We start from the raw sequence: 26,212 nt of genomic DNA, 5'->3' as shown, positions 1-26,212 counted from the left end.
TTAATAAAACATAAATATAGATATAAATAGATTTCGGAAACTCGTGCTGTTGGATTTTTCTAGGTCTATTAAGTTTCATATTATAGATGAAAAATAAATGTTTATCATCGTTTTTAACTGTATAAGAAAGATGTTTTGAGGATCGAATCAGTCAAACAAATGATTTTCCTTTGTTTCACTTTCAATGTTGACAATATTTTCCTTGAAATAACTTTTGACATACAATTCATGTGTGAATAATTCATAATCAATATTTTGTAGCTTACTTTGACAAAATTAAACCATACTAGCTGCTAAAAGCGAATTATTATTTCACAATTTGAATTTCATTAATGATTGAGCCAAAACAATACTTTATTAGTTTTTTCATATATCTAGTAGCTAGTGCCCCTTTAAAGGTAACATAATGGTGTCTTAACAGGTAAATTATATTTCAATCACTGACATAAAGAACGGGCAAAACAATAGAATGACATCAGAACAATTTTGTTTAAGATGGCATGATTCAAAAGCACCCATGGGAGAGATTGTGTTTGATTTTGATAAGATGAAGATATAATGTTTCTATCAGTAATAGTTGTTCTTTGTAAATTCATGTATTATTGCCATTTTGTTTAGTTTCTTTCGTTACCTATTCTGACATCGGACTCGGACAAAGAAACTTCACCATCTAAAAATAAATAATTTACAAAAGGAAATGAAAAATAATTTCTTTTATCATACATTTTGTTATTAAGCTTCTATTTAAAGGTATAAACATAAAGATATAGGATACGGCAAAGTTCATTGTTAGAATTGACTTTGTTTAAAGTCAGCTTAACATTAAATTCCTTTAGTCTGCATACTGAAGTTGTCATTATTTAGAGCAAATATAGCAGGTCGCAACCTCAAAGCTGACGAAATGGTTTTCTTAACTGTATATCTTCAAAAAGAATTAATAACATTTGGAGCTTCTTTTATAATGTTTGAGCTTCTTTGGCACTATTTTGTGCATTGAAGCTCTTACTTTTTATTTATTAAGAACTCGTTTGAACTGTCTTCCTTCGAAGCTATGCAAAACATGTCAAATAAAAACTGAACATTTTGAATATAAAAATGTCAACTTGAAGGGAGAAAGACCGAATAGAATGTGATATATATCAAGTTGGAAGTGCAAAATGTCAGCTTTGAATTTAGAAACTGAAACAAAATTATGCCACCATCGGTCTTACTTTCGTTTATAGCTACTTATATGTGATGACGTAGATGTGATGACACATGCAACCAAAATGTTTGAAATGCCCTTAGTCATCGAATAAAAAACTAAATATAAATAAAAAACATAATAAGTTTATATCTGTTTTCATCCCATTGTTCGCAATTTGATTTCCACGAATCTTATGGATATCAGGTATCATGTTTAAATACATCTACGCAGCACTGGAAAAAGTTATAATTACATTACTAGTACATAGAAACAGTTCACATAATATTTCGTTATTTGTCTTATATCGAGGAATAATTCAACAACCATGGTAGGATGATTAAAAATATTTTATTTAGTAATGCAAAACAGAACAAAACAAACATCAGAACTCTTTTAAAAGTGTGCTGAATTTTCAAGTGATTTTTTATTTTAACACGCTATGTAGAAGTGAAAAAAAAACAAAAAACAGCCAAGTAGACAAAACTCAACAGAGCCGTCATTGGGACATGTACGAGGCCTACCTTATTAGAAACATAGATACAATAGCACATCGACCACAATTGATATTGTTAGAATTATGATCCCTTTTGTAGGAAAGTGTATTAAAGCGGCTCGCGGGTCAACATCAACTTTTTTTTCTAATATAGGTTTTTGATATTTTTTTCTATGATTACACTTTATCTTGTACCTAATAAAAATAGAAAATAAAACGATGGGGTCGACGTTCATTTAAGATCAAATCTGCCTCCGAAAGAAGGATATTTTTTTGTAAATGTCTTTTTTTCTGTTGAACTAATAGCAGAAATATTGGTAATATCGAGAGAAAAAAAAGAAATTTAAGTACAGAAATTTTCAGCTTAAATTCTACAATTATTTAGTTTATGTATAGCTTGTTTGAAGACAATAATAAAAAATATAGGTCACCGATGAGTTTAAAAAAGATTTTTCAATTTAAACGTCTATGGCAAGCCGTTGTGGAATTTATTCCCTATTTATTAATATCAAAAAATCATTTATTAATATTAAATATTATTTTTTAATATTAATAAATCGAATATTTAATATTAATAAATATTTTTTAATATTAAGAAATAGTCATTTTTTAATATTAATAAATAGGTTTTATTTTCTAATATTAAAAAATCATCAAACAAAACAATTCAATGTTTGCATCAACGGGAGATAATTTGGAGCTTTTTCAATGATATAAACATTTTTAAAGTCATCTGTGTGATTTTTATACCTTGTTAAAAAGTAATAACTAATAGTGTAATAAATAAAAATTTAAATGAAAAATACAAACGTTTAATTTTTGCTGATTATTTTTGTACCCGCGAGCCTCCATAATAAATGCAATAGTTTCAAAACAGCAAAATTGACAATGAAACGGGACGTGTCGTATTATAGAATGGCAAAAAGAAACATCGTTCGAAGCAATAAAATATATTGTTTAATTGCATTTTAAAGATATTCAACGAAACTTGACAAATCATAGTCATATATCTCAGATGTGTTTCCCTATATACCTTAATCTATAACACGAGGTACTTAACACGCATTTGTGAAAACTGTCAGCCGGTCACGAAATTCCGTTATATGCCGATCTTTCGGTTGTCAATTCCACTAAATAAAATTGAGAATGGAAACAGGGAAAGTGTCAAAGAGACAACAACCTGACCATAGAACAGACAACAGCAGAAGGTCAACAATAGGTCTTAAACTTTGTTAACAACAAAACTTGTTATGTCGTAAATCTAAATTAATTGTTCTACAAAATGGTGTATAACATGTCTACTTTTGTTGTCGGAATCATCTGTAGCAATCCTACCCAAGTATGGCAATCGTAATTATTTCGTCTACCGACGCCGAAACATACGACTCACAGTAAAAGGTTTCATAATTCCCACTCTCTTTATATATATATATCGATTTCCGATTGGTAAACTTTTATGGGAAGGGCTAAATGTTTCTCAAAATTATCTGATCTTATTTCATTTCATACGTGAAGTCCACGGTATCTGATACAATTTTACTAACTGGGTGATAAGTTCTATTCAGACAAAAACTAACATTTTTTGAAATAGGTTTTATAATTAATTATTTACTGCGAGACATATGTTTCCAATATGGCGTCGGTAGACGAAATACTAACGATTGACATACTTCAGTAAGATTCCTACAAATCAAAGTAACAATGTCATAATATTTGTGCCTTGTCTGTGTCTTTCATTTTGTATTTTCTCTGCAATGTACAGTTACTGTTGCGTATACGTTTACTCAAACCCAAGCAAAAGTTATGCCTGTGTCATACTAATTTGTTTGTGAAATGATATGTATCCTTACACACGATGTTTTCTTTAGATTTACCTAGCAGATATGATATGTTCACTAAAACTTTCAAGGAATAAGGGAATAGGAATTACAAATGATGATTTGTAATGTATATACATACTTACACTACATATCAGCAAAATAATGTTACGTCTGCAAATTCAACTTTTATTTTTTCCTCGCCGGGATGCGAACTCATGCTCCTAGGATCCAATTGAATAGAATTTGTGTGTTATGCCGTGTATTATCCTCACTGGTGATCCAATCGATGGATCTGTCGCAGACTTGTCACTTTTTTAGACATTCTTACATATATCCCGAGTCAAAAAAGGTTTTGCTACAAAAATATAAACAAAATCATAATAACATATAATTTTAATAATTACAAAATGGAATTATGACATGTTAGATGCAACATGCATGTTTATCACTCGCATTCACTAGGAATGTCTTTGTATTGAGCGCAGTAGTGTCAAAATGCGTAAATGAGTGCAGTGCTTTTCAAAATCAATTTCTCTTCCATGCTCCACATTCATCAATAAAGGAATGGCATGCCCTTCATGAACTGCCCTTAGTCTATGCACTACTCTTATGGCCAGAATAAACTTGTCACGTTTTGACGTTTATCGAAGGTAGTGCTCTTCTCTCGATGTTTGTTTTTAGGGTCTTTCAGATATTGGCCTGTCCTGTGCAGTTGCAATTTGTCAATATCTGTTTCTTAGATTCTAAACTTGTCACTTATGCACATTAAATCGAGCCGCGACGTCGCCAATACTGATTCCGGCATCAACTATTCCAAGAGCTTTCTGACGGCCATTTTCGGGGATGCCTTGGTTGAAGCACCATACAATTTTGTCTTATGTTTAAGTGTTTTTCTAACCGATGGTGTGTCTCTAAACGTAAGTGAAAAACAAATTTCAAATTTCCTTTTAAATGTACAGGTACAGAAGGTAAAACATAAATTACACATTAAAAGCTTAAATGGTGCGTAATCAATCACCCGGAAAAAGTTCAACAGTTTAAAATTACAGGTAGACCCTATTTTGATTATATCAATAATGTTGAAATATTTTTGTTGGCAGTAGTAACAACAAAAATTAAATTGGAAAGGAAAGTTTTTCTAACTGCTTTGGCTCAGTATAGTTGCAAACGAATTTTTGACAATACGAGCGTCCCATAACTCCTCTGCACAGGCAGATATTCCTTCGTCTTGTTGAATGTTTGTATATCAAAAAGTCATTTCTATGGGTGCACATATAGCATTATTTGATTTAGGAAGGCTTTCTTTTTTCTTTTAATAATTAGTTGTATCCTGAGATTGTAAGATTGTAGTTCTTTAACATGCGGTCATAAGTATTGGTCTATATATTCGTACACCTGGTCAATTGGATGACTATTCACGAAAACAGTAGGTAGACCTGGATTGCTATTTTATTTGTATTTTATGTATAATTTAGATTATTCCAGCTTTTGCTCCGTTGAGGAGAGGTGGAAGATAGTCAAAGTTGTATTTATCAATATACTTCATTGATCTGATTAATTATCAAATTTGATGTGACTGTCAAACAAGTGAGAGGTTTAGCGCTATACAATCAGGTTATATCCACAATTTTCTACATTTGAAAATGCCTATTCCAAGTCAGGAATATGACTGTTATTGTACATTCGTTTGATGTGTTTTGTCATTTGATTTTGCCATGTGATTAGGGATTTTCCGTTTGAAATTTTCCTCGGAGTTCAGTATTTTTGTGATTTTACTTTTTTTTTAAGTTTAGTTTGTGTTTTTATATATTGTATTCCTGGCTTGGTCAATATAAGGAAGAGAGTTCTTATATAACAAGCCTGCTAGCATATCTATATAAAAAAAACTTGAGTGACAACTCAGAGATACTGATCTAAACGATAAATCATTTCGACAACGAGTTGTTTAAGCGCATTTGCTCTTCTTAATCAACTGTATTTGGTAAACATTTTTGTTGTTATTGTCAATAATACCTACATGCTAGTTTATATGTTATTTTTATTTAGCATGACTGTTAAAAACTGTATTGTACCGTAATGGTGTCAAGCGGTTTTCACACTTATATGGTTATTTCTGAAGATTTGTGTCTAAATTGATTGTTTTTCGTTTAACTTTCTGGTTTTGATATTTTTTTAAATTAAAAGTTGTTGTTTATTGCATTTTTTACATTTGACGTATAATATTTAATGATTTGTTTAGAGCTGACGGCACTAAGTGGAAAGTAAAATCACAATAATACTGAACTTCGAGTGGTATATATGAAGATTGGTATAAATATCCACTCTTAATTGTGTTGTGCTATTATATACAAATAATGCTATGTGTTTAAAGTAGTCCTCCAAGACGTGTTATAAGACAAAAACCTTCTAACCACACAGCAAGTTCAATGCAGTGGATTCAGCATAATTTTAGGTTATGAGATCTTTCCACTTTTCCATGGAAAGACCTATTGATTTTGTTATGAATATATTTTTTAAACCAAAGGTATAATTTTACGTTCTAGAGTTTGACAGTTATACAAATTTGTGATTACACATGTTAAATCTGTTGTGTATTTAGCATTATGTAATTATGATCATGACAATGACAGACGGAAATGGCCTTTTGTAAACCTAAAGTACCTAGAACCATATAGGTTTGGAATTAGGGTGATGTAACCTATTAGATTTTGCCAAAAGTGAACTTTTTAGACCGGAAGTTTCGATTTGTCTCCCTTATGTCAACCCAAAGTACATACACGTATATAACACATATCTTTGGAATCGGTGGGCCTAACGCTCCCATATGAGATAGTCTCGATAACCCAGACGCATATTTAAATATAGCGTCTGGGGTGATTAACCGGACTGGTCAGATATTTATAGGGGGCGTAACAAATAATTAAATATAGAACATATCTATAAATAGCACTTCCGGTATCCCCATTCTATTTAAAAACAATTAAAACAAACAGTAAACAGTGTAACGTTACATGTATAAAAGTTATGTTATTATTAAAGCTGACATTTTGTAGTTGACCCTATTTTGCCCAACTTGCAGATGGGCAAATTTAAAAGAACGATAAAAAAAATTGATTAATAGCGGTGGTCTTTTTTCTTGAATTTTGTGACACATGTAAAAAAAAAATTAAGAATTAAGACAGAATTTTTTTTCGTGGGAAAAATTTGGTTGATTATATAAAGAAACAATGTAGCATGACTGTAGAGTGCCCTCATTATAACAAGGTCTGGATCAGCCACTGTTTGTGTATAGAGGGTATCACACTCCGCTATGCGCTAAGAGAGCCCAGGGATCCGTAAAGGTGGACCGTTGTACATAAAGCCATACAATATACCCTAATTTTCTGGTGAGTTATATTGTCTCCGACATGTATCCCGAACTATAATCCTAGAACCTCATCTTTACATTTATTGTCATTTTTTCAGTCTTGAACATTTAAGACCAATATTTACCACAAGACGATAACCAAGCAACCCAAAATCAATCTTTTTGTATATTATAACACACCACGTTTAATATTCTCTTATCTCCATACTATAAAATGCTCGATAAAATGTCATTTTTCTCTATTTTTGTATTATAGCATACACTCTCTATTCTATGAAATATTTTCTACTTGACGCTATAAGCAACCAACAGTCGGTATATTAATCTATATTGTATCCACATTAGTCTGTATTCTTTATTTTCCCCCTTTTTTCTTAGTTTTGTCTCGTTATTCTTATTTCTGTAAATCCTTGTTATAATTTATGCTTTCCTTTTTATGTAATCTTTCAGATATCTGATGCACTTACCTAACTCGAAAAGCACACATCAAGTTACGTTTTTGGAAAGAAAAACAACTCCTACAAATACTAAGATTTCAATGTAGAAAATCCTCCATAACAACTTATTACTGGCAGATCAGTGAGCCAACTTTTTATTTACAAAATTAACTGATCTTAAAATTGCAAACGACAGAATAGTCTGAATGTTTCACAATAATCTATATCGCCTAATCCTTTTGGGAAGAAAACATTTAGGGACCAATCTTCAAACAATTCCACTTTGTCAGTCTCCGTGTCCATGAAGAAATACATAAGTTAACCAGTCATTCATGAAACCCAATTTATTACTCTTTGAATACATGTTTGATTCAATCACATGGAAAAGATGGAATGGGATGTGTCCCATACTGCATAACTTGTAAAAATCAAAGTACTGAAGTACTGAACATCGGATGACCGCAGGTTCTTGTGGATGGTCAAAAGCACATGTCACAGAAACAGATCACATCTCTATACCTGAAACTTGGGTTAATTTACAGAGATATTTTTTTTCTGATACAAGTTCGTGCTTGGATGATGAATAAATGACAGGAAATTCAACCTCACCGTAATAACTATTATATTGTAGTGCAAGAAATCAGTATACCTTGGACTATTATACTTGTATAATAATAGTCGTAGAGAATACACTGGTTTGTTGTTATATATATTATTAATATTACGATTACATGTATGTACCAATTATCAGGTTGTCTGCATGTTGATATCAGCTGCGAGACATAATATTAAGCTTTTTGTCGAGTAAGCGCAGCGAACGAGATCAAAAAGCCTTCATATTATTTCGAGCAGCTGATATTTTACAATATTAATATGCCGATAACCTGATAATCGATTTATCGGGCTGCATTTGCGTCTTTTGGAAGTATTGTCTTAGTTTCATCAGCAACCAGAAGTTGACTTGATAAGTTCGGGGCAAACTTATCAAGTCGGTTCAAACATTATGACGTCGCTGATATGTCCGGGTCAAAGTTATTAAGGCCAGGTCAACGTATTTGACGTCACAAAGCCGTGATATGGAGTTTTATTAAGAGCTGAGCAGATTGATATAGACAGTTGGACGACCGATAAATGTCATTTTCATCTATTTGTATATATGATAATTCTATTCTACTATTATTATAGTGCAGTGCAAGTGCATGGTGGACACTCTTCTGTAAAAAAATCAAAGTCCAATAGGCTGTAAAAGCAATTGCTGCCATGTTAATGTTTTGGGACACTTTTATTTTTCGTCTACATATATAAGAATTAAACCTGACAGGACATGGTTGTCTAGTGAAAAGCAAGAAGGTTTTGACTTTATATCAATTAAAGACTTAAGCAGGAAATCATTTTTAATATGTTTTATATTTCACAAGGAGACAACAAGTTTACCAGGCTAAAGTTGGGGGTAATTATGGATTATCCCCTGGTAGTGTTTGTAACTGGGCAATAATTACTTTTATTTATTTAATTTTTAACAATTTTCATAATTAATTTAAATTAACCATTCAGTTAAAACATTTCACCTTTCGAGACGCTAATGTTGAAAAATGGGACAGAAATAAAATAACTTACAAGACATAAACATGTAAAAAATAAATATATATTTCAGCTTACTAAAAATATTTTCATAGTGTTACTTTGACATCATTTCCTAAAACTAAGTCCCACACATAATTGTTCATTTGATATGGGTCATCCCCATGCGGTACGAGAAGTTTTCATGTCGCTAAATAGTCTTTTTGTCGCTTAATTTATTCTTCTTGTCCGTTCTTGACGCTTCTTGTCGCTAAAAGTTCTTCTTGAAGTTATTAGTGAGACCGCTATTTTTAGATTACAGGTGGTCATTTACACTACACGTATAACCTGTGTAGTGATTTTTATTTTACGATAAATTTATGAATGAACGATAATTTTATGAATGAACAAGAGCACCTGACCTCTTTCTGAAACACCAATTAAACATATAAAATCGTATTTATTAAGATATAATTCAGTCAAATTTTCACCACTAAATCAACAACTGAAATGATTCCATATTTTGTTGAAACATCGTACAACCGGAGAACAGAAATCGCAGGTATGAAAATGCACTTTTGTCACTGGTGTTGAAAACCCAAAACTAATTTGACTAGAATTTATGAATGACGGAAATTTAAGCGATAACAATACATCGGAGTGACCTCAAGGTCATCCTCTGTAAAAATTAACTGAAAAGTGTATTCTCCTACTACAAACTATTATGCTGAGTTCACACGTAATACGAATTTGATTCCAATATCCATCATGTATTAAAGGGCAGCTTCACAAAAATTCTCCTGTACATGTGAACCTTTATATAGATCTAAAAGTAGATTGGTATGATTGCTGATGAGGCAACAACCTAGCAAAGTTCAAATGACATTGATGTTCGCAAATATAATCACTGCTGGGCCTTCAATATTAAGAAAACTCCATACCATATAAATAACTGAGAAGGGCCAGACATGTAAATGAGATACAATTCAAACGTGAAAACTGTTAAATTTCTCATATGATTTTTGATCTGTTTAATTTCTCTGACATATCTGACAACAATGTGATTCTTGATTTTTGTCGAGCCTTCGACTTTAGTCGAAAAAGCGAGACTAAGCGATCCTACATTCCGTCGTCGTCGGCGTCGTCGGCGGCGTCAACAAATATTCACTCTGTGGTTAAAGTTTTTGAAATTTTAATAACTTTCTTAAACTATACTGGATTTCTACCAAACTTTGACAGAAGCTGGTTTATGATCATAAGATAGTATCCAGAAGTAAATTTTGTAAAAATAAAATTCCATTTTTTCCGTATTCTACTATAAATGGACTTAATTTTTTTGCGGGGAAACAAAACATTCACTCTGTGGTTAAAGTTTTTAGAATTTTAATAACTTTCTCCAACTATCCTGGGTTTGTACCAAACTTGGACAGAAGCTTATTTATGATCATAAGATAGTATCCAGAAGTAAATTTTGTAAAAACAAAATTCCATTTTTTCCGTATTTTACTATAAATGGACTTAGTGTTTTTCTGCGGGGAAACAAAACATTCACTCTGTGGTTAAAGTTTTTAGAATTTTAATAACTTTCTTAAACTATCCTGGGTTTGTACCAAACTTGGACAGAAGCTTGTTTATGATCATAAGATAATATCCAGAAGTAAATTTTGTAAAAATAAAATTCTATTTTTCCGTATTTTACTTATAAATGGACTTAGTTTTTTTCTGCGGGGAAACATTACATTCACTCTGTGGTTAAAGTTTTTAGAATTTTAATTACTTTCTTAAACTATCCTGGGTTTGTACCTAACTTCGACAGAAGCTTATTTATGATCATAAGATTGTATCCAGAAGTAAAGTTTGTAAAAAGATTACTCTGTTTTTTCTGTAATTTAATTTTAAATGGACTTAGATTTTCTTACAATCATTAAATAGTAACAAGAGGAATATTTTTATTGATTTTTTTCCTCATTGTTGTTGAGCCTGCGATTTACAGCAAAAATAGGCGAGACACTGGGTTCCGCGGAACCCTTACAAATTTTTGTTTTATTTATTTAATGAATGTCTGTGTACCTTTTTTCGCTTTATGGTGCTGTCAGAATAATGTTTATTCTGTGATTATAATGATTGCTGGCAGCTTCAGTAATTCAAAACAAATCTTTGAATCTTTTTTTCTTATAAAATTGGAGCTGTTTATGATACAATGAAAATTCAAGTATTATTGATTTTTTTTTAATTCTTCACATTTTACACATAATAGGCTGTGTCCAGAAATCTTCATTGGTTTGTCTACAAAAGAAAGTAAATGTTAAAATCATATTAATTTTTGGTCACCAGCATAGCATATATGAAAAACAAAATGTTTGGAAAAAACATCATACATAAATATACATTTTAAAAAGTCTTGGTGCAAGCTGAATCCCGCTACGGCATGCAAGATTATCTCGCTGTGTTGATGACACAACCCATTGGTGGCATTGGGTTGTTTCCTGTTCTTTTGTTGGGTTGATGTCTCTTTGACACATTCCCTGTTTGTATTCTCTATCAAAATCATGCATGAACTTTTATCATTATTGAAGGCCATATCGTTGCCTATAAGTGCTCACATCCACCTTGTTTGAACTTGGGGTGGATAACTGTTTCATTGGTATTCATACCACATCTTCTTATTTGTATAATGTTGACCTTTTAGTACTTTTATTCTCAGTTTTTGTTTAAGTCAACAGTATGTCCTCTTAATTATGTTGATGTCTACTTTTGGTAATGTATATCACTGGGATCAGTCACCGGTTGTTGCCTCATTGAGACCTCCTTTTATTGATGCTGGATCTATTGTTTTGCATAAAATCGAATTTTCAGTGTTTTCCTCATGCCATGGTTTTATTTTAAGGTTTAGAAAGCTAATTGGTATATATTCACCGACAACATTGCATGTATTCTTTTATGATTTTTTTTGAGTGTGGAAAAAATGCCTTTTAAAAGTGCAAAAAAAGTATTGTCCAGTTGACCAGTCCAGACTTTGTTTACTAATAGTATATTTAAATTACTTTTTATAACAACGTGTCCCACTTCTTCTATGTTTGTATAAGCTAAATGCATTTGTTTAAAAAAAATCGAGCACAAATCATTTACACCGTTTGGTGTATGTTCAAATTGGCACCTTCTCGATATACTTTGTTTGGTTTTCTTCTGCTAATGGTTTTGGATTGCGTTCCCTCTTTTAAATGTGTACAACATTGCGTATCATTCCTCCCCCCCCCCTTTTTTACACATATCAAAATGCGAACTCCATTATACAATGCAGACAGATACAACAACTTATCCTGGATGAAGTTCATATTTCATAGCACTTTCAATAAAGTATTTATAAAGTTAAAGATAATACAAATCAACCACAAAATGTATTTATAGCGTACACACGACTGTTCGAGTGGTCCCAGTCAATACAAAAATTGCCATTTATTATATATATTATTATATCTTGCTTGCGTAGCACGGACATGCATGAAAGAATATAACTACTCGGTGTTTCAGGTTGTATTAAAACTTATGTAACAGTTTGTGTTGTTATATCATGTTTATATCTTACCAAAATTTGATGTGCTGTTATTTTCCTTTGGGGTGATGGAAGCCATGCTGTCTGGTATTTTCCACGATTTGTATGTCGTCACAGAAAAATATAAATAGCTTTAAACAACAATCGGTACACTCGGGCTTTTCAATAGTATTATCGTAATTTAATTTCTTCCGAAGTCAATAACCAACTTCTTGGTTATTCGTCTTGGACATTATCTTTAAATACAAGCTAAAAAATCCGAAACTATTCCGAATGTCATAAATTACCATTTTTATATCACTTGTCATCCAGACGCTCTACTTTGAAAAATAAAGCGGCTGGATGATCGAGACTACCATATGAGACTGAAAGTAGGAAGTGATCTCCCTTATTTTGATCAAAAATTTTGAAACTAAATATTTTTTAATTTAGTTTGAAGAAACCTACGAATATTTACTTTAAGAAAAATGAAGGTTCCTTCTTATTAATTATTTAGAACTTTAAAGTGATTGCTTTTTTTCGTTTAGCGGAACAGACTATAGAAAATAAATAATTACAATATCTTAGAAATAATCTAATTTAAAGTATATGTACTTATAGGCTGATCAATTGACAGAAGAACAAATTGCAGGTATGAGCATTCACTTCTATATTAAGATATCTACAGTATAATCATAAAAGCCTTTAAGTTCAATTGTTCTATAAAATATAACTGCTAATGATTATGCATGTATGCTGATTGATAAAGAAATGCAACAGTAGTGTACCGCTGTTCAAAACTCATAAATCCATGGACAAAAACAAAATCGGGGTAAAAAACTAAAACCGAGGGAAACGCATTAAATATAATAGGAGAACAAGGACACAACACTGAAATCTAACACACACAGAAACTGACCAAGCATCAGACAAAAGCCCACGACAATAACAAATATAACATCAACACCAATTACATGAATTTGGGATATACAAGTACCGTGACACGTCTAATCGCAATGTGAATTTACACTAAAAAATAAGGGAAAACAAACGACGCAGCGTCAAAATGTAACACACACAGAAACGAACAATAATATAACAATGGCCATCGGTACAGGACATTTTTAAAGGGAAAAAATGGTGGATTGAACATGGTTTTGTGGCGTGCTAAACAGGACTACAATACAAATAAATAGGAGAACATATTAGACAAAGAAACACATGATAAATAGATAACAAAAAGCATCGTATTAAAAATTCAATACGCCAAATGCTGATTGAAATCGACCATTTTATTGATTCTCACTGTGTGTTCATGGAGAGCGAATGGCTCTTCAACTCATTTGAAGCATAATGTACCCAAATCCTTCTTTAAGAAGAGTAAAGAAAAACATCTGGAAATATTATTTAAAATCACTCTGCTACCTTTTTGTTGTCAACATAAGGGAATTTGATGCAACTTTTATATAAGTGGGAGGTTTACCGTGCTCTTAAATCAGGTTAAATCCACCATTCTATTCATAATGAAACGAGAATAGCAAGTAAGGAAAATGACGGCTGTTTTCTATTCGTTTGATATCTTTGAGCTCTTGATTTTGCCAATTGAGAAGGGACTTTCCGATTTAAAATTTCCTTGCAGTTCGTTTTTTTTGCTATTTTACTCCCCTCCCCATGCATCGTTTAAAATTAAAGTTAGAAAATTAGGAATACTACAAGAACATCTGCTTCTTATCTGGATTTTGTCTTCCAACAAACGCTAATGGGTCTCAGAAAAATATGAAATTAAAAACGCAATGAATTCATTTTTTACAATGGTCATTTTCCTTTTTTTCAAAGAAACATCCCAAATTTGGTTCAGGTGAAACAAAACTATAACTAGTACGTGGTTTAATTTTGATAATTTTACCAAACAGAGGTATACACTTAACTTAAATTCTACTTCCGTAGAATAAGATGAAAAAAAAAGTGTTTTTAACTTGACAATTTCTTTTCCATATACTATTCATCTTATATTCATATAATATAAATGGAAATGGGGAATGTGTCAAAGAGACAACAACCCGGCCAACGAGCAAACAACAACAACAGAAGGCCACAAATTGGTCTTCAATACAGCGAGATAAACCCACACCCGAAGGCATGCTCAAGCTGGCTCCTGAACAAAAAAAGTATACTACATGTAGTTCAGTTATATTCATGGACGTCATGAATGTAAAATATGAAGAAGCATGAATGTAATGCGGCGTTTCACACATTGCTGAGCATTGCTCCCGTTTGAGATCAGATAGCGATAAAACAATCAAAAAAGTCGGATTACTATCCTCAATTATCTGGAATGTTCTATCATTGTATGAATGCAGTCTTTTTAGTTCGTAACAGATTCCTAAAGGTTGGGGGAATGAAACGAATAGTTCAGCGAAGCACCCCGAAAGTTGCGTGCGTCCCGTAACAATCGGGGGAAAAGTCGGATTACAAGCGAGACTAAGTCGTGACAGATTCTGCCGAATCGGATCCAAATTCTAACGATATTCCGTATTCTGCACGATGTCCTTTGGATCAGGAATTGTTGACTGATCTGTACAAAGCTTTTCATTGCTGTTTTCTTACCGATTGAATCCATATCTTATCCAGATATTGTTGACTGCGAACCGTCGTTCCCGAAACCGTTCCGGAACAGTCCTGTTATCAATACGAAATTCGTCAATGATACCCACGTCAGAGTTCCGACAATCACAGAATACAATACGACTGAAACCAGACCACACAGTTTACTATGCGATAGAGCGGACTGTGATATAAAATCGTGAATGTGTGACCCCAGCATTAAATACATTATGGTAAAAATAAAACAAAAAAAATATTTATTATCCTTCCTACGTCTAATATAGATACAGATGTTAATTCTAAATTTGTTCATTGGTTAAATTTCGTTTGTTGGTATGCATATGTGGTTGCATGTAAATTGTCCTTCCATTTCCCTTAACAAATATTGTAAAGAACGTTGTGTATGGTATGATCAAACACATTTTTGTCCGTTTTAAGGTAAACATTGTGAAACTTCACCTATTTTTTTCCCTTTTTATTGACATTCTTATGCATGCACCTTTTATTTTACAGAGTTTAAAGAAGCTTTCAGTCTCTTCGACAACGATGGTGACGGGACCATTACCACAAAAGAACTTGGATTGCTATGAGATCTCTCGGGAAAAATCCTACAGAAGCAGAACTACAGGACATGGTCAACGAAGTCGACGCTGATGGTATGTAGAATCTATCAAGCATACAACTTGTAATACACATTTCTTGCCTTGTAAAAGTAAGTTTCCATTAAGGTGGCACTTGTTATGTTTGTTTCCTAAACATTTTATTGTTATGTCCCATTTATGGGCATTATGTTTTCAGGTCTGTACGTCGGTTCGTCCGTCCGTCTGTCCCGCTTTAGGTTAAAATATTTGGTCGAGGCAGGTTTTGAAACTTAGATCACATGTTCCCTATTACACTCATGATCTTTCTTATCTACTGCCAAATTTGAGATATTTTCCCATTTTCACGGTCCACTAAACATAGAAAATGATAGTGTGGATGGGGCATCCTTGTACTATGGACACTTTCTCGTTATAAGCTGTGATTTTAGCTTATTTTCATGTATACATATTCGTAGAAGCGACACTCTGATTTTCAATGAAGCGGTTCAATCTTTGAAGGTATATGGTTGTGTAACTATCACATGTTTTTTTAAGACAGTTAGTTTATAAATCAAATTATAAAATAGAATCAGTTCTGAAAACTACTTTTCTTTGAGCTGATTTTCTGTTGTTTTTTTTTTTTGTTTTTTTAAACAGGTTTGTGCAGTTTTTATTCGTTCTATTCATTAACACTAGTTTTTCATATCTATGTTATTCTTTAAGTTACTTAACACTTCTTCATTTTCCTCTTGGGTAATAGAACGATACATTTCAAGAATTCCTAAATATAATGGCCCGCAAAAGGATAACGCGAAATCTGAGTAAGGTTATCCTGAGTTTTTTTCCAAGTTACAAACATGTCTGCACTTTTGAGAAGATTTCAAACACAATTTTTAAAGATACTTTATATCATTGATGTATTTATAGGTTATGTTTGCATAAGGTACAAAGTCATGTGCATTCAGAGAACTTTTTATATTCTGTTTCAACCAATTACAACAAAAAACAACACGTTTTCATGTGTTTTTCAATTTTGTTTCGAGGTAATGGCACGATCGATTTCCCAGACTTCCTGACTATGATGGCTCAAAAAATTACGGATACTGATTCTGAGGAAGAATTTCGAGAAGCATTCAGAGTATTTGATAAGGAGGACAATGGTTCTATAAGTGCAGCTGAACTTCGTCACGTTATGACAAATCTTAGTGGAAAATTATCAGACGCAGAAATTGATGACATAATCAGTGATGCTGACGTAGACGGCAGTGGACAAGTTAAATATGAGGGTATGTTTTATTGTTCAGTGTAGATGTGTGTTCAGGATATATAATTTTCAACTAGATTCAGACAAAGCAACTTAAATATCTATACTCATGGTGTTAAAAGCTGTTTTCTCTAATAACCAAGCAAGTGATGCTCAAGTTTTGGTATGTGATGTATGTGATGTACTAATTACTTAGTTATCTACATGTTTTGTATGACGACAAAATCTACACGAATGATTTTATGATCAACTTAAAAAAAGATATCAAAAATTCACAATAAAAGCAAAGTCCCTTATCACATGGCAAAATGAAAAGCGCAAACAAATCAAACGAATGGACAACAACTCATATATTCAAATGCTGAAGTGTTTAAATGTTTAATTACATATGATTCATGAATTGTGCCATTGTTCTTGGCAAATGTTCAATTACTAACACTAATTTAGCTCTGATTCGCCTTAAGTCATGATCTGAAAATTTCCCAGATAATCCAGGTTATCTTAGCTTAATGCAAAATAGTAAGATAATCCTCGTTTATTTGCGAAAATCCGATTTTGTGACCAAATTGCAATATATACATAGATATAGGAAGATGTGGTGTGAGTGCCAATGAGACAACTCTCCGTCCAGAAAAAAAACAATTATAAAAGGAAACCATTATGTACAGCCTTCAACACGAGCATCGGCTTACACCGAACAACAAGCTATAAAGGGCCTTAAAATTACTAGAATAGCACCGTCCAAAAGGGAAAACTATCGGCCTAATCTTTATAAAAAACGAGAAATACGTATAAATTGCATAAACATAACGACACAACTGTACATCAGATTCCTGACTAAGGACAGGTGCAAACATTTGTATCGGGATTAAACGTTTTAAAGGCATACGATACAGTTTTGATCATGTATTTACAAGTTCATGAAAATTTGCACATAGGCTATTTTTTACCTGAGTAAATCAAATATGTCATAAAAAATATAGCTTCATGTGCTACTTTTTGAGTAAAATGAGGTCAAAATTTTGTATATTTGCTCAAAATTCACATTTGTGTCCGTAATTTCTTTTTCGAAAGAAAGACATAACTTTTTTGTTATAAGAGATAAACACAAATTGTTTTTTGTTAAATAATATGCATTTTTTTATTCAGAAATAACTCATATTTATCAAATGTTCATGAATTCAGGAAAAAACGTCATTTTTTACTGCATGATTTTCAAATTAAAATAAATCCTCTATTTACAGTTTTATAAAATTTAGATCACATAATCTCCCTGCAAAATGAAACAAATTGCCGTTTTGAAAAATAGGGGTCCATGAACTGGTTTTCAAATTAAATCAGTTTGAATGATAAACATTAGTCGAAAAATGCATCTTTTCCGGATATGCCACAGTTTGACGTCGCGAAAATAACATATTACGTTAGCAACTGTAACTGTATCGGATGCCCTTAATTGTACCAAACCTTCTCCCTTTTTCTGAAACAATAGCATAACATCACAACATAAAAAACACAATATAAAATATCAATTGGACGGCTTAACTCAATCAAAAAACGTAAATTAACACAATGAACGAAAAAATTTGTTCTGCGATACCAGAATGCAAATTCAGAGTTAGTAAAATATAAGGCACAAACATTTAAGGCCAAACAGCAAACAAATGAGTCCAAACAAAGTCATGGCAAGACACCACCGCCAAATATTTAACCCTTTGAAAATAATCACTTTTAAACAAAAAACGGTTTTCTTCATATTATATAGTAACAGGTAAATGAAAAATAACTGTGTGTATGTTTACGAAAAGCATCCAGTTTATACGCTCATTTAAGTATTAAAATATTGCCAAATGAGACAACTCTATGTAGTAAATGCTAGATTTAACCTGTTTTTTTAGCCAGCTTAACATCCCACGTGTATGCCGGTCGCAAAAAAAAAAAAAAAATTATTGACAACATTGTGTGAACAAAACGAACATACATTTCAGGAAAAAAATGTCAATATTAAGGGTACAGCAGTCAGCATTGTGTTATAATTTCAATCACTAAAAACAAACAAATATGTCAAAAAGATAAACAAATAGGTTTATAGACAAAGAAAATAATCAAGTACAAAAAGTTATCGTAGCACAATAACACAATGACAAGATGTATATGTAACGAGCCACGTCAAATGGATATTGCCCCAAATAGACCGAACAGTTAAAGAAAGTAGTTATAATAACACATATGAGAATTCTAACACGTCATAAAGATGACAAACAACGTGAGTACCTATAATCTATACTTCAAGACCATTGTTTATTTTTTGTTAAGTTAATCAGGAACTTTTGTCATCGATGTCTTGTTATCTCCCAAAGAATTGTTTTAGAAAAAGGACGATACTTTCTTTGAAATACCCCTGGTTCATCAATGTTTTGCTCAGACTCTCGTCACGTTTAACAAAGAAGTAACTTCAAGCTCTTGCATACCGAATTAGTTGGAACATTTATGTTTTATATGCAGTTGAAGTTGGTTTATAAATCGTCTAGTTTGTCATAGGTTCTGTACTGAAATGACAATCAATCAATACGAAGCCTTAAAAGATTCTATTCTGAGTACCATCTTGTTTTTTTTGCCGGTAAAATGTAAACAAATAATTACGCTTAATCTCCAAATTACGCCACTAATCATTTTAATTGTAAACATGGAAACCATTGTGGTTAAGACATGCTTACAAAGCTCTTGAAAACCGATCAATTTATCCACATAGCGATACATTGACCCAACAAGGTATTGCAAATGTAAAAGGTATAAACAGATGTTTAAAAACACTATTTCATAGTAAAAGAATATGGTATACAATGACAATAACAATTCACTATGTTAACTACTTTCAATATGCAATTTTGATTCATGTTATTCCCTGCAAAATATCCTTTACTAAATATCTTTGTTATAGAACCTTGAACAATAACACCTTATATCAGTACCGTTGTGCAAATCTTTAGACTAATATATATATATATCTAAACATCAACCCAACAATGTTAGATCTGTAAATTTGCTTTCGCAATATTTTTGTTCTTCCCTCGACGGGAATCGAACCCATGCTACTGTGATATCGTGACACCAAATCGCCTGCACTGCAGTCGTACGCGTTCCGCTAGACCACACGACCACCTGGGCTTCACAAAAGTAAAGCTTCCGGTGGGCATGTGTTACTATTCCACGTCAGTTTCAATCTAGCGGCGTACTACAGTACATGATATATAAGGCATGGAGATGTTATTGTTACAGATCACCTAAATTATCATATATGAATATAAAGATAAAGATAAATATATATAATGTCTAAAAATAGCAACAATCACCATTCAATCTATTTAAGCGTGGATCAGTTTGTGAAAATAAACTGATACAGTTACTGAATTAAAATTATATAAATGTCTAAGAATATAACTAAAACACACTTATTGATACATTAAAAAGTTCTAATAGTTGTTAAATAGAAATACGCAATATTTCGCTAAACAAATTAGCTTCATCAGGGGCATGCAATATGTTTTAGCTACAGCTACATGAAGTTGGAATAAAAGTTTCACACATTTATAGATGTTCGATTAATTGTATGAATTTTTATAAATATATGTATATTTATATATAAGTACGTCTGAGTCAGTGACAACTCTACAACAGATGTATCCATCAATGATGGTAATACATGGCTTTGTACATAATGTATATACAACTCGTCTAAACATCAACCCAACGATGTTAGATCTGTAAATATGCTTTCGCAAATTTTTGGTTCTTCCATCGCCGGGATTCGAACCCATGCTACTGTGAAATCGTGACACCAAATCGCCTGCATTGCAGCCGTCCCAATGGACCACACGACCACCTGGGCTCTACAATAATAGACCTTTCGCTGGCCGTGTGTTACATTTCAACGTTAGTTTTAATCTAGCGCCGTACTGCAGTACATGATATATAAGGCATGAAGATGTTATTGTTACAGATCAGCTAAATTATCTATAGTAAAGGATCATACAAATTAATTTAAGATACAGTCACAGAAAATGATTATATTTATAAGTTTGTCTGAGTCAGTGACAACTCTACAACAGATGTATTCATTGGATCGCTAGCAATGATGGTGATACATGGCTGTGTAAATAATGTATATACAACTCGTCTAAACATCAACCCAACAATGTTAGATCTGTAAAGGAGTAGGTCCAGTAAGACCCTTTTTTGGCCCCAAAATATAGCAGTTTTACAAAATTGTTAAAATGTTAACATTTAGTTATTTATTGGACAGTAGAATGCTTCTGCTACATAAATATTGGCTGTTTTTGTCTATACAATGCACATATATCGAGTACTAGCACCATAAAGTCATGCTAAATTACTGAAATCTTCACAACTCTAGCATTTCAGTTAAATTTTAGACGGTTTTCGTGTAAAACGAAAGTGGCCGCATTCGTGTTCATCCTTAATATTGAAATGTAAGTTGTATTTTATGATAATACATAATATATATAAATGTTCAGGATGAACACGGATGCGGCCACTTTCATTTTTGACAAAAACCATCTGAAAATTAACACTTTTCGGCATATTTGGTAGATTTTTATCATATTTGAGCTTGAATCGGATCGTTTTTAATGACTTAATCAGTTAAAATCTGTCACATAAATTAATTGAAATCGACACTTTACTGTTTAAAAAGTGGTCAAAATCTTTCGTCAGATAAACCTGAAATTTGAGGCCGAAATCCGTCCTTATCGGACCTACTCCTTTGCTTTCGCAAATGTTTGGTTCTTCCCTCGCCGGGATTCGAACCCATGCAACTGTGGTATCATGACACCAAATCGCCTGCACTGCAGCCGTCCCGCTAGACCACACGACCACCTGGGCTCTACAATAATAGAGCTTCCGCTGGCCATGTGTTACCTTTCCACTTCAGTTTTAATCTAGCGGAGTTCTGCAGTACATGATATATATATATAGATTGCCTAAAAATGTAGTTTTAACACACTATTTAGTAAGTAAATATTAGAATGTTTACAATATTTACAAGATGATGAAAATAAACGCAATATTTCGCTAGACCAACTAGCTTTATCAAGCGTGCATCTATCCAGGTGAAATCGGATGTAGTTGATAAGAAACTTTTGCAGCTCAATGATATGTTGCACTTTGCTGCCTTAAAAATAAGAAAATTTTGCAGCTCAGTGAATATGTTGATCTTTGATTTAGCTGCCTTGAAAATACATAATTGGTGGTTGAAGTTAGCAACCTCTATTGGCCAATATTATAGGATAAAAAGGACTATGCTTAGTTATATATATATATTTTTAGACCCTTCTACAACGAAATTTGTTTTACATGGACACGTATAAAATTTGCAGTTTTTATCCAACGCAATCATAGGTTTGAACGTAGTTTTCAATTTAGACTCGTTTATATTTTTTTGTTTGGGCTTGTATCATATTTTCCTCCGGTTTATATGATCCGTTCATCCTATATTTACTCTTGAAATTCAAGAGTTTATCTAAAAATGAGATTCTTTTTATATGGCCTTCCAAATACCATTTCGATCCCTAACATCACTGAAGAGACATTTATTGTCGAAATCCGGATCTGGTGTACTAAAAAAATATTGACACCGTATGTTTGTGGCATAACACCGTGGCCACAAGTTACAATTTTGTTTTTCTGTTTAGTATTAAATTTAAATTAAGATCCATTTTGTTACATCTTGTGATCAATTTTATTTGGCAATCGCTAATAGCAGTCAGCAGGGTTAAATAACATCAGTTGTTCGACCTGTTAGTCAAATGCGTTTTGTTTAAATATACTTTTTCACTTTTTTGGTCTTTTGGAAAATGTTGTTTGTGCTGTTTTTAGACCCTTCTACAACGAAATTTGTTTTACATGCACACGTATAAAAATTGCGGTTTTTATCCAACGCTATCATAGGTTTGAACGTAGTTTTCAATTTAGACTCGTTTATATTATTTTGTTTGGGCTTGTATCATATTTTTCCTCCGGTTTATATGATCCGTTCATCCTATATTTACTCTTAAAATTCAAGACTTTATCTAAAAATAAGATTCGTTTTATATGGCTTTCCATATACCGTTTCGATCCCTAACATCACCGAAGAGACATTTATTTTCGAAATCCGGATCTGGTGTACTACAAAATATTGAGACCGTATGTTTATGGCATAGCACCGTGGCCACAAGTTACAATTTTTTTCTTCTATTTAGTATTAAATTTAAATTAAGATCCATTTTGTTACATTTTTTTGGCATGGCAGTCAACAGGGTTAAAGAACATCAGTTGTTAGACCTGTTAGTCAAATGCGTTTTGTTTAAATATACTTTTTCACTTTTTTGGTCTTTTGGAAAATGTTGTTTGTGCTGTTTTTAGACCCTTCTACAACGAAATTTGTTTTACATGCACACGTATCAAATTGCGGTTTTTATCCAACGCAATCATAGGTTTGAACGTAGTTTTCAATTAAGACTCGTTTTTATATATACTGTAGTACGGCGCTAGATTAAAACTGACGTGGAAAGGTAACACATTGCCAGCGAAAGCTCTATTTTTGTAGAGCCCAGGTGGTCGTGTGGTATAGCGGGACAGCTGCAGTGCAGGCGATTTGGTGTCACGATATCACAGTTGCATGGGTTCGAATCCCGGCAAGGGAAGAACCAAAAATTTGCAAAAGCAAATTTACAGATCTAACATTGTTGGGTTGATGTTTAGAAGAGTTGTATATACATTATGTACACAGCCATGTATCACCATTATTGATGACGATCCGATGGAAACATCTGTTGTAGAGTTATCACTGACTCAGACGTACTTATGAAAATAATTATTTTCTGTGACTGTATATTACATTAATTTGTAGGATCCTTTACTATAGATAATTTAGCTGATCTGTAATAATAACATCTTCATGCCTTACATATCATGTACTGTAGTACGCCGCTAGATTAAAACTGATGTGGAAAGGTAACACATTGCCAGCGAAAGCTCTATTTTTGTAGAGCCCAGGTGGTCGTGTGGTATAGCGGGACAGCTGCAGTGCAGGCGATTTGGTGTCACGATATCACAGTAGCATGGGTTCGAATCCCGGCAAGGGAAGAAACCAAAAATTTGCGAAAGCAAATTTACAGATCTAACATTGTTGGGTTGATGTTTAGACGAGTTGTATATACATTATGTTCACAGCCATGCATCACCATCATTGATGGCGATCCGATGGATACATTTGTTGTAGAGTTGTCACTGACTCAGACGTACTTATGAATATAATTATTTTCTGTGACTGTATCTTACATTAATTTGTAGGATCCTTTACTATAGATAGTTTAGCTGATCTGTAATAATAACATCGTCATGCCTTATATATTATGTACTGTAGTACGCTGCTAGATTAAAACTGACGTGGAAAGGTAACACATTGCCAGCGCAAGTTCTATTTTTGTAGAGCCCAGGTGGTCGTGTGGTCTAGCGGGACGGTTGCAATGCAAGCGGTTTGGTGTCACGATATCACAGAAGCATGGGTTCGAATCCCGGCAAGGGAAGAATAAAAAATTTGCGAAAGCAAATTTACAGATCTAACATTGTTGGGTTAATGTTGAGACGAGTTGTATATATATATATATATATACATGGTTGGGTTGATGTTTAGACGAGTTGTATATATATATATATACATGGTTGGGTTGATGTTTAGACGAGTTGTAAATATATATATTGATATATATATTTATTGTGAAATACTATATTCTATTTTCTTTTTTGCAGAATTTGTAAAAATGATGAAGAATTCAAATTGAGGAAAAAAAGCCACGATGAGACATTAAAACAATAAAGAAATTGATAAACAGCATGTGTTTGTCTTCAGCGATTGTGATTATCCTTTCAACTCTCATTCTCCTTCAGGTGGTAACTGGGTTTAATTTAAACAAAAGAAATGGAACTCTTTGAATGTGCCAAATTTAGGCGTTTACGCATCTTACGTGTGTGTTTGTAGTTAAATGATTCAATTGAGCTGCGAAATATTTGTAAGTTTTGAATTAAAGACAAAATATAAATTCCAAAGACAGTAACATATTTATCTTCTTAAAACATCGATTTACATCTCTGCCGCCGGTAACAGTTTCTTCGGCAATCATTTGATCGAAAAGAAAAGGTTTAGTACACTTTTAAGGTTCTGACGTGCTTGAGTTGAATTGGCTGCATGTCTTGAAAACGTATAAAAGTAAAATATTTTATAGATCATCCCGATCATTAATAAGAAATATGTTGGTCAAGTAGAATACCTATCTAATGAGTCATAACAACAGACAATGCGTTATCGCATAGCATTTTTGTTTACCAAAGATACTTGACCATAATTTTTTCTGATGGATCTTCAAAATGCATAACTTTCACGATGTATTTAATTAGATTTGTATTTAAATCTTATGGAACTATCAAATCAGATCAGATCATAGTTATAAGTTAACTTATTCATAAAATGACATTAAATGATGCTCAATAGCTAGTAGATACATTTGTCTTCTAAAAAACGACTAGAAATAAGGATAGTAATTACGCTATGTGGATAAATTGATCGGTTTTAAAGAGCTATGTTAGCATGTCTTTAATACAATTGTTTCCATGTTTACAATAAAAATAATTAGTGGCGTAATTTGGAGATAAACTTAAAACTTTAAAGAAATAATTACTTTTATTATATACTTGTATAAGATATTACTAAAATTTTACAGTTCAATAACATTTGAAAATATTAAAAGGCTATGAAAGGATTACTAGGTTTATTAACCAGATTCCTTGGAATTTCAATAGCGGGCTGATAAAGGTACCTTTAATGACTTCTTCCGGTATGTTATCACATGCCTTTCCGTTAATTTCTGTGAAGTTTATCACATGCAACTTCGTGCATTTCCGGAAATTTGTTTGAAAACGACAACAGAACGCGAAAAACGGCAAGTGATAAGACTTTTTATAAAATGGTTAAGGAGCAAAAATTTAATTAAGTTAAACTTGTTTTGAAAGACATAAATGAGTTGTCAATATTCATGAAGAACATGATAATTGTTGTGAAAAGATAAATCAATGCTTGTTATAGCATGCAATAAAAACAATTAAAGTTAAGATTTTTATTTGGTTGTCTATAAATATTATCGAAAATGCAAAGACAAACAAAATTAGATTTTAATAGTTCTTGTCTGTATTTCTTCTGCTGAAGTATATGATAAAAAGATAATTACATGTAATTTTTCATATCAGACCCTTTATCGGCCCTCGTTCATGATATTAGCCCTCGAGCCTGCGGCTCTTGGGCTCATATCATAACC

General features: G+C 32.5%; 1 protein-coding gene across 1 annotated transcript; it reads left to right on the top strand.

Moving 5' to 3' along the window:
* The first annotated feature begins 1,449 nt into the window (after nucleotides 1-1,449).
* LOC134711876 (calmodulin-like) lies at nucleotides 1,450-24,991 on the top strand. Its single transcript, XM_063572832.1, has 5 exons — nucleotides 1,450-1,514; nucleotides 13,017-13,047; nucleotides 15,513-15,655; nucleotides 16,624-16,866; nucleotides 24,654-24,991. Exons 3-5 carry the CDS (start codon nucleotides 15,586-15,588, stop codon nucleotides 24,683-24,685), a joined length of 345 nt encoding a protein of 114 aa, XP_063428902.1. The 5' UTR covers nucleotides 1,450-1,514; nucleotides 13,017-13,047; nucleotides 15,513-15,585; the 3' UTR covers nucleotides 24,686-24,991.
* Nucleotides 24,992-26,212: the final 1,221 nt, after the last annotated feature.

Source organism: Mytilus trossulus, chromosome 3 (assembly GCF_036588685.1).
Source record: "Mytilus trossulus isolate FHL-02 chromosome 3, PNRI_Mtr1.1.1.hap1, whole genome shotgun sequence".
Taxonomy (NCBI): Eukaryota; Metazoa; Mollusca; class Bivalvia; order Mytilida; family Mytilidae; genus Mytilus; species Mytilus trossulus.
Note: the sequence above shows the minus strand (reverse complement) of the source record. Positions and strands in the feature narration are given on the sequence as shown.

Bases quoted from the DNA above. Each gene is read 5' to 3' on its own strand.
- LOC134711876 (XM_063572832.1), top strand. From the start codon at position 15,586: ATGAGATCTCTCGGGAAAAATCCTACAGAAGCAGAACTACAGGACATG. The intron at 15,656-16,623 runs GTATGTAGAATC...TTTTGTTTCGAG, and splicing joins CAACGAAGTCGACGCTGATG to GTAATGGCACGATCGATTTC. The intron at 16,867-24,653 runs GTATGTTTTATT...TCTTTTTTGCAG, and splicing joins TGGACAAGTTAAATATGAGG to AATTTGTAAAAATGATGAAG.